The following is a 14,398-nucleotide window of genomic DNA, read 5'->3' on the forward strand; positions in this document are numbered from 1 at the left end:
AAACGTTATCTGCTTAATTAAAAAAAATAGTTCCAACTATCGCACCCACATGGTAGTAATCAGCTATCGGTTTTTAAACTCTTCCTATGCGTGGCTATACTGTATAAGTCGCTGTTATAATTACCTAACCCAGAGATATATGCAGAAAACGCTCTGCAGTATCACTTTATTTGTGACAGAGTTTGAGTGGTTGCATGAAGTGGGAAATTTGATACAAAATATACCATATACCAAATTAAATCACTGTATAATTCTCAAATTTTACGTGTTTCAGTTCAAACCTATTTCGTGCTATATAAAATTTCAATACTAAAATTTTGATATTCTGATTATATATACCCAATGACGATGATGAAGAAAATATGGAGTTATCGATTACCTAAAATGGTAAAAGCAGTTCCCAAGATGGAAAGAGTTATTAAAAAAAGTTTCATAGGTTTTTTCCCTTTGTTTCTGTAGAGTTACAGCTACAAAGAAAGTTATTGAATTATATGGAATGGAATAAATATTATTATTTAACAGTGAAAGAAAGCTATCACCAAAACTAAACACTTGCAAGCATGTTATTATTTGTTTTTAGTTTAACAATTTTATTTATTTATATTTTTTATGTGACTTTTTTTCCACGAAAGGCTGGTTGCGTATAATGCATAAGTACTAGTAGAGGAACTTCGGGTAATACGGAATGCTGTTTTGTGAGTAAAAATATTTCACATTACCCAAATTCCTCTACTAATTGTCAGCTGAAGATTAGGTAATCTGGAAATCTTGCTCTAGAGACTTTTTTTTCTCTTGGAACTTTTTCAAACCAATTGATTCCTCCAATGAGCAGGAAAGTTGTCTCGGACCGGGCAGTGGAATTCGCCTATCATCTAAAGACATTCATTTACATAACATCAATGCCTACAGTGGGACTCAAAAAATAAATAAGAAAATAAAGTACAAATCAGCATTTATGGAATCAGTAAAATATCGTATATTCAAGGTCGACTTCATTTTCCTAAACTTTATTGCAAGAAAACATTTTCTTTGAGGGAACGGGAATTTTATAGAAGAAATCTATAAGGATATGACCACGGTTCAAATCTTATCTATGGCACAAAGGAATCTTTATAGGACTTTCCAACTGAAGATGAGTTGGCTGGCCTCGATACAGAGGCGCAACCCTTTCCTCCAGGAAAGTCTAGTTTTTTTTGTTTGTTTTTTGGCAAAAAAGGCCATGATATATATATATATATATATATATATATATATATATATATATATATATCATGGATTCCTGTTTAAGGATACATTAAGCTCTGCTTACTTTCAAATGTTTCATTTTCATTGCATCACTTGAAAGACAAGGGTGGTGTATTTTGCTTTTCATTGAAGTTGCAAATACTTTATACGCTACTCATTTTACGTAAACTTCATTAGATATTTTGGGCTCCAGATAGGCCTTTAATGAGGACTTAGAGAAATTTGAAATCCATTTCAGAATCTCTATTCGGTCATTTGGGTGCGCTATTTGGAATTATTTCTGCAGAAACTAAGGCTGTAAAAGTAGTGTATTACCGCTTTGTCTGTTTTTTGCATGAAAAAAAAACCAATTGCGAATAAAGCCTTTCACTTCCGTGTTAGACCAGCTAACTCACCATTAGTAGAAAAGCATTTATGAAAGAACTTCACGGGATTCGAACCTAGGTCATTTCATCTAAAGGACAAACGTTTTGTTCGGTGTCTTGGAAAAACTTGAAAAAAAAATAAAAAACTTAAGAAAGAAAAATCCAAAGAAGATTGAAACCTCTTTGAGATCGGGTAGAAGTCCAGGATTTCTAATGGCAGTTCCTATTGAAAATAAACAGTTTGTAATAGCACAATTCTCCTACTCACAATATCTTTTTAAAGTAGCACATCAGAAGCAACTCGTGAAATGTGAAGAGTGACTAGCAAGCAAATATACTAGCAGAAACTACGGTCAATGGTTAAAGAAAATTTTATTTAACCATTACCTGGCTAAAATATATGCTTTTATCCTTTTCTGATATATATTTATTTAGTTTAGCCCACTCACGAACTTCCCTCTGAGTGAAGTTAATGAAAAAAAAATCAATATTTAATGAGACTTCACCCAAGATTTTAATCTTTATACCGGAATGATTGTGCATTTGTTGAGAGTAAAGTGTATAGCATGATGAATATTGTCAATATGCTGGCCTGAGTGGCCAAGTGGTTAACATATATGCTCTCCAACTAATACTCTCCACATCTCCCTCTTATTGAAGGCCTGAAGTGGCTTAAAAGGTTTCATGTTTCGTTTATAGTTTCCGAATTATGTAGGGAATAAATAAAAATACAATATATATATATATACACTGCTTTCAAAGAAGTCAACGGATATTCCCATGGGCAAGGGGCATCGTGCCATGTAACGAGTCACGTGTTTGTAGCCGGTATGAATTAGAGGAATACGATGCTCCCAAGTCAGTGCAACTATGTCCAGGTGAAATGACTGCAAAAACGGAACTGACGGAGTTTAAAACAGGCATTGTGATAGGATGCCAAGTTGAAGGCATATCTGTTCGCACATTCTTGATAAATTGGGCCATCCCAGGTCAACAGTACCATACTGAGATGGAAGCGCAGGGAGTCAACTGCAAGTGTTACCCACAATGGACGACTCACCACACTCACCGAACGTGACCATAGGGTGCTACGAAGGATAATATGCAAAAACAGCCATTCGTCTGCCGACACGTTGAATGCGAAGTTCGGCATCGACTGGAACACTAATCTACACAAAAGCATCCAGAACCGAGGATCACAACATAGATTTCCATGGTAGAATCGCAATATTCAAACCCCACATTACTCGAACCAACATGAAGCGTCGTATTCAGTAGTGCAAAGCACGTGTACATGGGACATGGAAGCTTGGAAAGTTGTGTTATCGAGCAACAAATCAAGCTACACCTTCTACCGAGCAGATAGATGGGTGTGGGTGTTTCGGATTTCCGGTGAACGTCACTTAACAGAATGCGTAACGCCAATTATGAAAGTTGAAAGTAGCGGTGTGATAAGTGTGGTCCTGTCTTTCCTTGTTTGACCTCTGACCTCAGTTTGTGGTACCACGAACATTGAACTCCTGACCATTGGCTCTTTCATCAAGACAATGCACTATGCCATAAGGCTGCTGCTGTAACTGCGCGGTTTGTGAACATGAACGTCACCACACTTGACTGGCTTCCACAGAGCCCTAATCTCAACCCTACTGAACATCTGTATGATGAATTGGAGAGTCGGGTGAGGTAAAGGGACGTCCGATCCACAATAATACAGGACCTCATTACATACCAACAGGAAGACTGGTCTAAAATTCCCAATGATCGCTGTCCTGCGCTTCTGGAAAGTATGCCCCATAGGATTGCTGCAGTCATCGCGGCGAAAGGAGGTCCTACATCATCTTATTAAAGCGGGTGCCATGGATGTTTGTTCCTCACTCTATGACGTCCGTTGACATCTTTCCAAGCAGGGTATATAATTAAAATTAGAAAAATCCTTAGCGTGCCCACGGTACTGATGTACCATAGACGTCACAACGTTTCGTGCGGGGTAGTCAAAAAAATCCCTTGCTTGGCTGAACTCGGAGTCATAACATTGGTAAAAACATTCATTTCGGGAAAACCTTCAAACATTGAATGAGACAATTTTTTTAGTTGTTAAGCAAAAGGTGACAAATTGTCCTGAAAAATCCGGGGATAACGGATTTTTCTCTTTTGACTTTCATTACTTTCACATTCATCCATAGCATTTCGGTCTATGAAATACCACATATACTCCTACATTACCCTTTCTCCAGTAACTTTTCGACTGTGAGTTATATATTTAGTAATACTGAATAGTCAGCAATTATGATGTTTCCTACCATTCCGTGGTAAATTATGCTTTCGTTGTTATTATAATATAAATTTCAAACTCCTAATAATAAGCGAGATATTTTGTTGCTTAATTGTAATATTTTGGTATAAACTACTCGACTATTACACGAAGAGATCATATGTAAAACAGGCTTTCTCAGTCTGTGACCATCCACAGAGCACGTTAACACTTCCCAAGAATGTCATAAAATGACGAACACTCTTATGACAGAAATTAAATGAATATTTCATGTATTTCATGTTGGTGAACCATTATGGTATACTTCAGGGTTAGATATGAATACATAATAAGTAGGAGACATTAATAATGAAACAATTGGGAATAGATTTATTGAAGTCTTTCAGTGAAGGCAAAATGTATAATGTCAGAGAAACTCTTGGATATTACTGAAAGCAAAGCTAGATACGAAAGTTCTATCATCGGATATGAGAAGTATATCGAAGTTTTCATTTAATTTTCTTTCATTCCGGAGTACTCTACAGGAATCCTTAACACGAGGAAAACAATGCACAACATTCTAACCTTCACACCTTCCGAAGGACTATGAGCCTATTAATAAAATTTAAACAATGGGATGCTGTGTTGCAAGAAGCTTCAGATGCTTACCACTAATGACACTCACAATTGACTTCATGATCCATTAACTAGGTTAAACAAGTAAGAAGCGTGTTTAGATTCCCAAATTAGAAATAATCGAAAAGATGAAGATCGTAATTGCATCAGATACTTTAATTTAATTTACTTTTTTTAACAAAATATAAGCCTATTAGATTCATTCTGTAGACTAATATGTAATCATAAAAAAACTCCATTGTGGGATGAAATGATTTTTTTAAATTTAGTATTTGTAAACTTTGCTAAAATTTGTCGAGTAATCTTAATTTATATTGAATGAAATCAGAACATTTTAAGGAAAGATTAGGCCATATGGTTCAAAATGATAAGAATCATGATAAGAATCATGATAAGAAAAAAGGGTTCAAAAAAGGTTTGAACCCTTTTTAAGAAAACAAATGATCATAAAGCTTTACTTGGCGAATCAATCTATGAAAAGAGGATAATATATCTGATATATTGAAAATAAAGGCAGCTCCTTCCGGAAAAAATGGCCCGCTCTACATTTAATTGTTAATAAATTAATAAGAATGGCAATACTGTCTGAACGCAACTTCTTATTGACTGTTTGATTATCTCGGATAATTTCCATACTTGTTTTATTTAACTGAGTAATTCTTCAAGTGACTACTTTGAATATTTAAGGACTTGGTTTCTACCTTCTATTCAAATTATTCGCAATCCCTTCACATTTGATTCCTGGAATAAAAGTTTCATACCTGCAATACATCGCTAACCAACGCAGATGAGTACAGCAAAAAATAATAAATAAATAAATAAAATAATAATTATTATTATTAACGCACCCATGGAGTTTGTAAGACTCATTGCGGGAGGTCCAATAACATTCCGAAAATCAAGTTTGCTATGAACTCATTCACCTACTCAGCACTTGCAACTGCTTCTGATAATCCATTCCACTCATTAACTACACTCTCCAAGCAAAAAAAAAAAAAAAAATCGAAAATTTTCATCTGTATATATCCTATAACAATTTTTATGTAACTTACCTATCATATCCCTCCTTTCCTCCTATTAGACAATTTTTGTAATCCAAAAATCTCTAAGATATCCTTGTAAGAACCATCCCAAGGACCTACCGTCATCTTGGTAATTTGGTAATTCGCCTCTGGATCTTGTCTATACTCTTCAACAATAAATAAAATAAACATACAAAGATCAGCCTTTATTTGATTTAGAAAATAATGTTTTTCATAAGTAATACAATTAGTTATTAGATGTATGAGTGTTTGCTATATATCAAAAACAATCTTTAGCATCTTCGTTTTATTCAGTTCAAGCTGTTTTATGCTGGAAGAGTGCTAGATGATTGCAGATAACGCCGTAATTTTCTGTATAACCAATGGGAAAATTAGTTTTGATAAAAATAATGGTGTCTATATATGTACATTTGATATATACAGCAAACCGTCTTTAAAAAAAAAAGGCTCGAGCGCTTCTGGAGAGCTTCAAAAAATTTGGGACGCTATGCTCGCTAATGATGGGCCATTAGTCTTGTTAATGAGAACGTAACATTCAACAGAATGATGTTGTAAATCCAAGCAGAAAGGAGGAAAAAGAAGTGGAAAAAGTCAAAAGGCCAACGATGTTCATAGTGATGGTTAAATTACATTTTAATTGAAAATAGTAAACGAGTATCAGAACTAAAAAAGAACAAGAATGAATTCGATAGCATCTTCAAATGAAAATTGTTTTACGTCTAAGGGAAAACTTGTATTGTATATAATGTCCAAATAAAAAAGAGATTAGATTGTGCTTCAACTCTCCTTTCAGAGCAAATGAAAATAGAAAAAGCAGAAAAATATTTTAAAAAAGGATAAAATCTATGAAACGGCGGATAAAATATCGGTTACTGATTACCGAATCAGCCAGTCCCGAAGGTTTTGTTTTCGATATACCAATGGAAACTTTGGAACTCATAGTACTTATATGCTTCTCATAAAACATAGTAGATTTCGTCCCATAGTAGTTTTATGCAACATTATGCCAGTGTTGTAATGTAACAACGGTGTGAAAATTTACAATATTTTGAACCAATAAGAAGTTGGTTACAGCCAATAAAAAAATTGGATTTCATATTCATCCACGTCCTTTCAATTAATATAATTTACGTTATATATTATAAGAAATCTTGCAAAAATAGAAAAACGTCATAGAGGATGAATATGAAGAACCAATATATATACAATAGTTACTGTATACAAATAAATATCCAGAGGGCTTGATTTCCTTTTGTTTAAATTAAGGTGGAAATTACAACAATGGCTACAAGACAATGTATTACGCCAGCAAATTGGTGTGTTCTGGAAAGCTTGCCTGTTTTACGGGAGAGAAATCCTTCGACATCTGTATGAGATCGGTTAACTCGTCTTCAGTTGAAAAGGTCTTTTTTAGAAAACATTTCTTGAATCTCAGACGGGATTCGAACCTGAACCCTTCCAACCGAAGGCAAATGAAGAACAGTAGATCAGTTGTAAAAACATAAATGAAGGAAACCAAGAAATGCATGTATTTGTTTGGCCCTCTGTAAAGTGATCATACTCTATAACTAACATATATTCAGTTATCACAATAGTCTGAAGGACGGCATAGCATTTACTCTGTAGGTGAAAAGATTTGGATTTGAAAGTAGGGCGAGAACAACTGAAAGGATTTTCAACTTGCAATGGGTTAATGACAACGTAGTCATCTTCAATGCTTCCAAAACACATTTTTTCCTTTTTTTTACAACAAAAGACCTTGGGAGCGGATTAGAGATTTACATTTTATAATGCCCACCATAAGAGTCAAGCCAGCTTTCTCTTTTCGGAATTACACTTACCCCTGACCTTTTAGGCACAACACTTGTATAGCATCCTCGTCATTCAAAAACCTTGGTATACTTTTTCGTTCTAGACGTTATTTTTTTCTTCTGTCCAGCTATTAACATAGCTCTGCACAAATCTCTAATCCGCCCCCAACCTGGAATATTGTTCTCATTAGGGATTCACCTAAAAACACTCTAAAATTATTGATAATGTTTAAAATATAACAGTTTGGTTAATTAACAATTCCCATCACACAGATATTCAGCCAGTCACTCTATCTGCGATAGAGTGGCTGAATTCCCATCACACAGATATTCAGACACTCTATCGCAGATGGCCAATTTCCACAGTGTGTTGCTTTCTTCTTCAGGTATATCAAATTCTAAACAGCATCATGGATGCTGTTTAGAATTTGCATCCCTCATTTTCCGGCTGTCCCCATTTATGATAAATATACAGTAACACTAGCAATAACTACTGAACCTCCTTTTTCAATTAAACTGCTGACTCACCTTAATTCTTCTCCCATTCATCCTTCATCCTATCTAATTTGATTGTGTAGAACAGCTTTCTCCATTCAATACTCCCAAAGACTACCCCCCAATTCTTTAAGAAGAAAAATATCAACAGATTACTTTTTCTCTTGATCCCTTCCACAGCAGTGATGATGATGCAATGTGGAAGTGATATAAAAATAACTAAAACATATATTTTCACTAAAAGTAATCACTTTATGTACTATGTTGATTTAATAAGTAACTATCAGATTTTTCATATATTTTTTTCTAGCTTATCTTCTCTGGTGAGTACACCAAAGCCATGTCCAAGGACTGGCATTCCGGCCACTTCTGCTGTTGGCAGTGCGACGAGTCGCTAACAGGACAGCGTTATGTATTGCGAGACGAACATCCATACTGTGTCCGCTGCTACGAGCAAGTCTTCTCCAACTCATGCGAAGAATGCAGTAAGATAATTGGCATCGATTCTAAGGTATGTAAACTTTACTTATGAATGATGTGTTTCTTATTTACTAAGTAGACAAAAAGTATGCAGTGTCATTCAAATGAATGTAACGTTATTATAACCATCATGTAGCACCATGCATCGTAGGACGTTTAGTTTGTTTAGTTCAATTAAATGAAAAATTATATGTGTTTTTCTAAAGTAATGACTGCATCATTTAGTGAGTAGCCACATACGGTTCTAATTAATCTAAAGTATGTTATGCAGTGTACAGATTAGAATATGCATTCGATAGAAATCTTTCATACTGTGAAAAATGGGCTAATTATGATCATACTCTGGGAAGAAGCCTGCTAGAAAAGGAAAAACAAAGTATCATGCCATAAAGAAGCGACCACAGATTGTAATGTGACAAAACATGGGAAAAAATCTTTGTTTACTCTAAAGAAAATGCATAAATGCAAGACAAACGTCATCAAGATAACAGAAGCATTCTGGGACACAGTAAAGAACGGTTCGTATCGTATGTTATCCAGATGCTTTGATGTGGAGCAAAGAAGCTACCCAACATAGACAAAAGCAAAACTAATTATCAATGCTCGATGACGTATTTTTGTCGTAGGAGATTACTGACGTTTTAAGTATAAAGAGCAGTTCTCTCTCTTATAACTGTAAGTTATTCTGTATTAGTGACCTTTAGGTAGACGTTATAGTTAGTGCAAGTTACATTAATAATAAAGGCAAATCCACTTACTCAGTATCTCATTGAGTATACTGTTACGTGTCTGAGAGTGAAAATGACAAAGAAAGACCAACACGCAAAAGAGGAACTTTAGTGTGTCCTGTATCTGCGTATCTGCTCTTTCTTATAATAAAAGGACCGATTCTTTATGAACAACTGTCTTACTGATTATAATGAGTTCATATTGCATAAACACAAATTCTTTTGTTCATACTACAGATTCTATTCAGCAAATGAGCAAGTGCACAGCATTATAATCACTGATGTCAGGAAGTACTAGTCATAAGTTATAAGAACTGTTACGGAGCATAAGGTGTTCTAACATTTATTCTAGTAGTGTAAAAATATCTTTAAAGGAATTGGGGGTACTTTGAGAATATATTTTCCAAACAATGACTCGGTTCTGCTTTCGCATCTTTTGTTAATTTTTGGGACCAAACAGAAAATCGTTGCAAAATCGAAAAGGCTATCAGAATTTGATAATTTACCGTTTGTAAACTTTCTCCACCTCTTTCTCTGTTTATAAAGAAAATGTGTAGTATCTATTACGCCGTCTAGTTATTTTAAGCCATTCTAAGCAACACCGGAATTTTCTTCTTCCTCCTCAAAAAAAAAAAAAAAAAAAAAATGTAAGATGTGTCTGATGTCGTAGCCTTTTATGACAAGCAAAGAAATGCAAATATTTCAGGATCTACATGTTGCACTTATGTGCATTCTATAGCGAGAAAAACATTTTTATGATGAATATAAATAAATATGCCCTGAATATGATGCGCGTGTTCGTGGAAATATATGAGAGCACTACACAAGAAATGAAATTGATCGATTCACTACTGATCAAATCTAAGAATATTCACTTTTATCTTTTTTATATACGTTATCTAATTCTTATTCTAAAACATTACAAGATCGTGTATTGATTGAAGTTAAATGCTTAATAATAGTTTTCGAAATATCACCTTTGTGGTGATTTATATCATAAAATCACAATAATCATATGTAATTATTAATTCATACTTTTTAAACTAAACTTCTTTTAATTAATTTAATTACTCTTAATAAATCTTAATTTAATCGCGAATTAAATGAATGAAAAATTACTTGCTTTTGTATTTCGTAATTTTTAAATTTTCAGTAAGCGTTTCTATAGAAATAGTATGGAGTAACTGTCAGGATCTTAGACCCTATAAAAATAGAGACTATTAAGATATTAATGGAACATAATTTAAAAATTACCAGAATATTTCCCATTAAATTTAATTAGTGGAGCAATAAGCGAAAATTTGGACTTATAAAATAGCGTCATCATCATCATCAGCCATTATCGATCCACTGCTGGATGAAGGCCTTTCCAAGATTACTCCAACACTCTCTGTCCATGGCTCTCCTTTTCCATGTCACTCCCAAATCTGATGATATCATCAATCCACCGTGATTTAGGTCGGCGTCGTGGTCGTTTTTCCTCTTGTGGAATCCAGTCCAGTACTTCTTTTGTCCATCACTGATCTTGGCTTCGGGCAATATGCCCAGCCCATTTCCACTTCAGATGTTTCACTCTTCCTATGATGTCAGAGACTTTGGTTTGATTTCTTATCCATGTATTCCTTTTGTGATCCAATCCTGTGATACCAAACATACTTCTTTCCATACTAAATTGTGTTGTTCTTAATTTTTGAATTTCCTTTGCATTCAGTGTCCATGTTTCACAGCCATATGTCAGTATAGGAATAATACACTGGTTAAAAAACCTTTCTCTGCAGGCATAATGGTAGTTGGCTTTTGAATATTAAATGTAATTTTTTAAATGCTTTCCACCCAAGCATCGCACGCCTTTTAATTTCATCCATGATATTTTGTTCCATTGATATCTGTTGTCCTAAGTATATGTAATGATCTACGTGCTTAATTTCCTCATTATTGATTTTTGTTATTTCTGGTTGGACATAACTATTGAACATAACTTGGGTCTTCTTTAGGTTTATCTTTAGGCCTGCTGTTCTGCTAGCAATTTGGAGCTCATGGATACGAGTCTGTAATTCATGTGCAGTTGACGTAAAGATAACTATATCATCTGTAAAGCGTAAATGGCTTAAATATCTTCCATTTATCTCCAGACCTTTTCCTTCCCATTCAAGAAGTTTGAATATTTCTTCTAGGCATGCTGTGAATAATTTTGGAGATATTGTGTCACCCTGTCTTATACCTTTCTGTATTCCCACAGTAGAGATGTTTCCATTGAAATGAATTGCTGCTGTGGCATTGGTGTATGCTGATTTGATGGTTCTGATGTAGGGCTCCTCCACTTATTGGTTTCGTAATGCTTTAAGTATTGCACAAGTTTTAAGTGAATCAAAGGCTTTCTCATAGTCAATAAAACCAAGACATAGTGGTAATTGATATTCATTACACCATTCAATAATCTGCTCTACAACTTGAATATGGTCCATTGTACTAAACCCCCTTCGAATGCCTGCCTGTTCTTTTTGTTGTGCTAGGTCCACAGTCGCACAAAGTCTATTAGCTAAGACTTTTGTAAACACTTTGTAGACCACTGATAATAGACTGATAGGTTGATAGTTCGTCAAGTTTTCTATCTCACCTTTTTTATGTATCAGAATTAGGGTAGCCTTCTTCCATGTTGTTGGTACATCATTTTTTTCAGGCATAAAGTAAATAGTTTTGCTAAAAGTTCGTAGATTATTTCTCCGCCTGTTTTTAGAAGCTCAGATATAACTCCATCCTCACCTGCAGCTTTCCCATTTTGGAAGCTTTGGGTGCTCTGCATAATTTCTTCTGGTAGAATCTGTGGTACTTCAGCTGTGTTGTAGTTGTCTTCTTCTTAATTTAATTCATCATCCTAGTATAATATTGAGTAGAATTCTTCAATTCGTTTTGCTATAGCGTATCTATCTCTGGTGATGGTCCCGTCTTGTAGTTTGACTGCAACCATCTGTTTGCTGTTCATCAATTGCTGTTTGGCTTTTTTGAGACTATGGTTGTTTTCAATTGTTTGCTGTATGAATTTACAATTGAATTTTCTTATTTCTTCTGTGATACGTTTTCTGATTGTTTTGCACAATTCTGTGTATTCAATTTTATTCTGTAGGTTAATTAATTGTTTCATTTCTCTTCGTTTCTTCATAAGCTGTTTTGTTTCTTCAGAGATTTTGTCTTGTTTCTGTTCTGTGGTACCAGCTATTTCAAGTGAGCATTGTAAAAGGTTTTGGATAATAATGTTATTAATTTCTGATAGATCAGCATTGTCATCTATAATAAGATGTTTAAATCTATTGTTTACTTCGTGTTGGTATATATATTTTTTAATGTTGAGTTTGTGTACATCTATGTTTTTCTTCTTTCTTTTTGGCAGTTTATTTGAATCTTACTGCGTACCATACGATGGTCACTTCCAATGTTGAAGGTGTTTATAACAGAGCAGTCTTGAAAGATGTTTTTCTTATTACTGAGGATAAAGCCAATTTCACTAGTTTTTCCATTTGGACTTTTCCATGTCCACTTTCTATGTGTTTTTTTCTTAAAGAAGGAATTCATGATATACAGGTTTTCGTTTTCTGCAAATTCTATTAACCTTGCTCCTCTGTCATCTCTCATGCCATATCCAAAATTTCCCATTGAGCTTTCATCGGAATGTGGTATACTAATTCGAGCATTAAAGTCTCCCATTGCAATTCTGAAATAATGTTTTCCTTTATTGTAGAGCTGGGATATATCATGATAGAAGGCTTCAATTTCTTAGTCAGTATGACTTATTGTTGGTGCATAGACTTGGACGATCTTAAGAGTGTATCTTTTCGAGATTTGAACAACAATACTTGCTATTCGATCGGATACACTGTCAAATTCTATTATGTTGTTCTTCAGTTTTTTGTTGATCAAGAATCCAACTCCACTGATTCTTTCTTTATCTTGACCTCTATAATATAATATGTCTCCATTTTTTAATCGAAGAATTTATTCACCATTACGTCTGACTTCGCGCAGTCCAAGAATGTCCCATTTTAGTCGCTTTAGCTGTTCAGTTAGTTCAGTTAACCGTGCTTCACTGCTCAGAGTCCTGCAGTTTAATGTTCCAAGCTCTAGTTTCCAATGGTAGCATGATCTCATGATCTAGTTACCCGGGGATTCTTAGCACCCTCTGCCTTTCATGTTTAACCGCCTGCTGCCATAGGTAGTAACAATCCGGCCTCCGGGGAATGAGGGCCATTTTATTTCTGTCGAATTCATCTTAGAAGGTTAGGCCTTCTAAGCATATCAATAGCATATAAATTCGTAAATGTACATAAAGTTGACGTAATCGTTTTGAAAGTTCTAACAATAATTACTAAACCGAGATCGATATGTTTGAACTACTTAAATTATTATTAGAAATTTATTCTCCATTATGATAAATGAATTTTCATAGCGATTTCACGCTCAATAACCCAAAACCTATAACGAGCATATGACCGAAAGTTTACTTACGTTTCATTTACGCGATATCGTTGTGAACATTAATGGTTACATAAGACCGGATTCTCCCCCACCTCCTATGGAATTTCAACATACTTTTTCCGCTCCTTTGGACCTCCCTTACGCAATGTGCTATATTGCACCAGGCGAAGAAACTCTTTTACCATGTACTTGTAGGAAACGGAAACAAATTTCCACGTGTAGAAAGAATTTATAAATATTATGCATAGTGGAATTCGAACCCAGGGTTATCGATAGGTTAGTTGAACTCATGGAAGTAGCAAGGTTCCCCTCGTTGAAACTCGGCCTTTTCTTCCCTCAAAACAGGCAAACAAATCTGAATACATGCAACTATCCAACGTCATATCCGGGCGTAATTCCAACTAAAACCAAGTCTGTTTCTTATAAAATGGTCGATCTGTGCTATATTACACTATACTTTCACTGCGAGTAGATTAATGGTTAGCGAAATTCTTTTTTAAATTCAAAGACATTGCAAGGTTTTGGAAACAACGTTAGAGAAACCATGTCCGATAAACAGAGGCAATAAGGATGAACAGAGAAGCTGAGTGATTATTACGAAGATGACTGTTTCAAAACTTATTAAGGACGAAAAATATTTCATTTAGAATTGATTTAAATATACATTGAAACAATCAGTTATTTCATATTCGGGAAGATAATATTTCTTTGTTATTGTTGTAAACAAATTTTGAATATAATCTATGATAAACAGCAATGTTATAAACTGAATATCATTTTAAGTTTCATTTCTAAGAAGCTCTTCTTGAGAACATACAAGAATAAAAACAAAATTCTGCGCATTTAGTAAAAATCAGTTTGATGGGTATTTCCA

The 14,398-nt window shown here is 34.5% G+C and overlaps 1 protein-coding gene across 5 annotated transcripts in view; it reads left to right on the plus strand.

Moving 5' to 3' along the window:
• LOC150094339 (four and a half LIM domains protein 2-like) overlaps positions 1–14,398 on the plus strand; it is a 235,278-nt gene that overhangs the window by 202,078 nt on the left and 18,802 nt on the right. For all 5 annotated transcript variants that reach the window (XM_090412366.1, XM_090412367.1, XM_090412368.1 and 2 more), the window contains one exon: positions 8,157–8,357. In XM_090412366.1, the coding sequence (XP_090268492.1) occupies positions 8,157–8,357 (201 nt within the window). The remainder of the gene's footprint in view (positions 1–8,156; positions 8,358–14,398) is intronic.

This window comes from Typopeltis vanoorti, chromosome 22 (assembly GCF_054136105.1).
Source record: "Typopeltis vanoorti isolate ZY-2024b chromosome 22, IOZ_Tvanoo_1.0, whole genome shotgun sequence".
NCBI classification, from domain to species: Eukaryota; Metazoa; Arthropoda; class Arachnida; order Uropygi; family Thelyphonidae; genus Typopeltis; species Typopeltis vanoorti.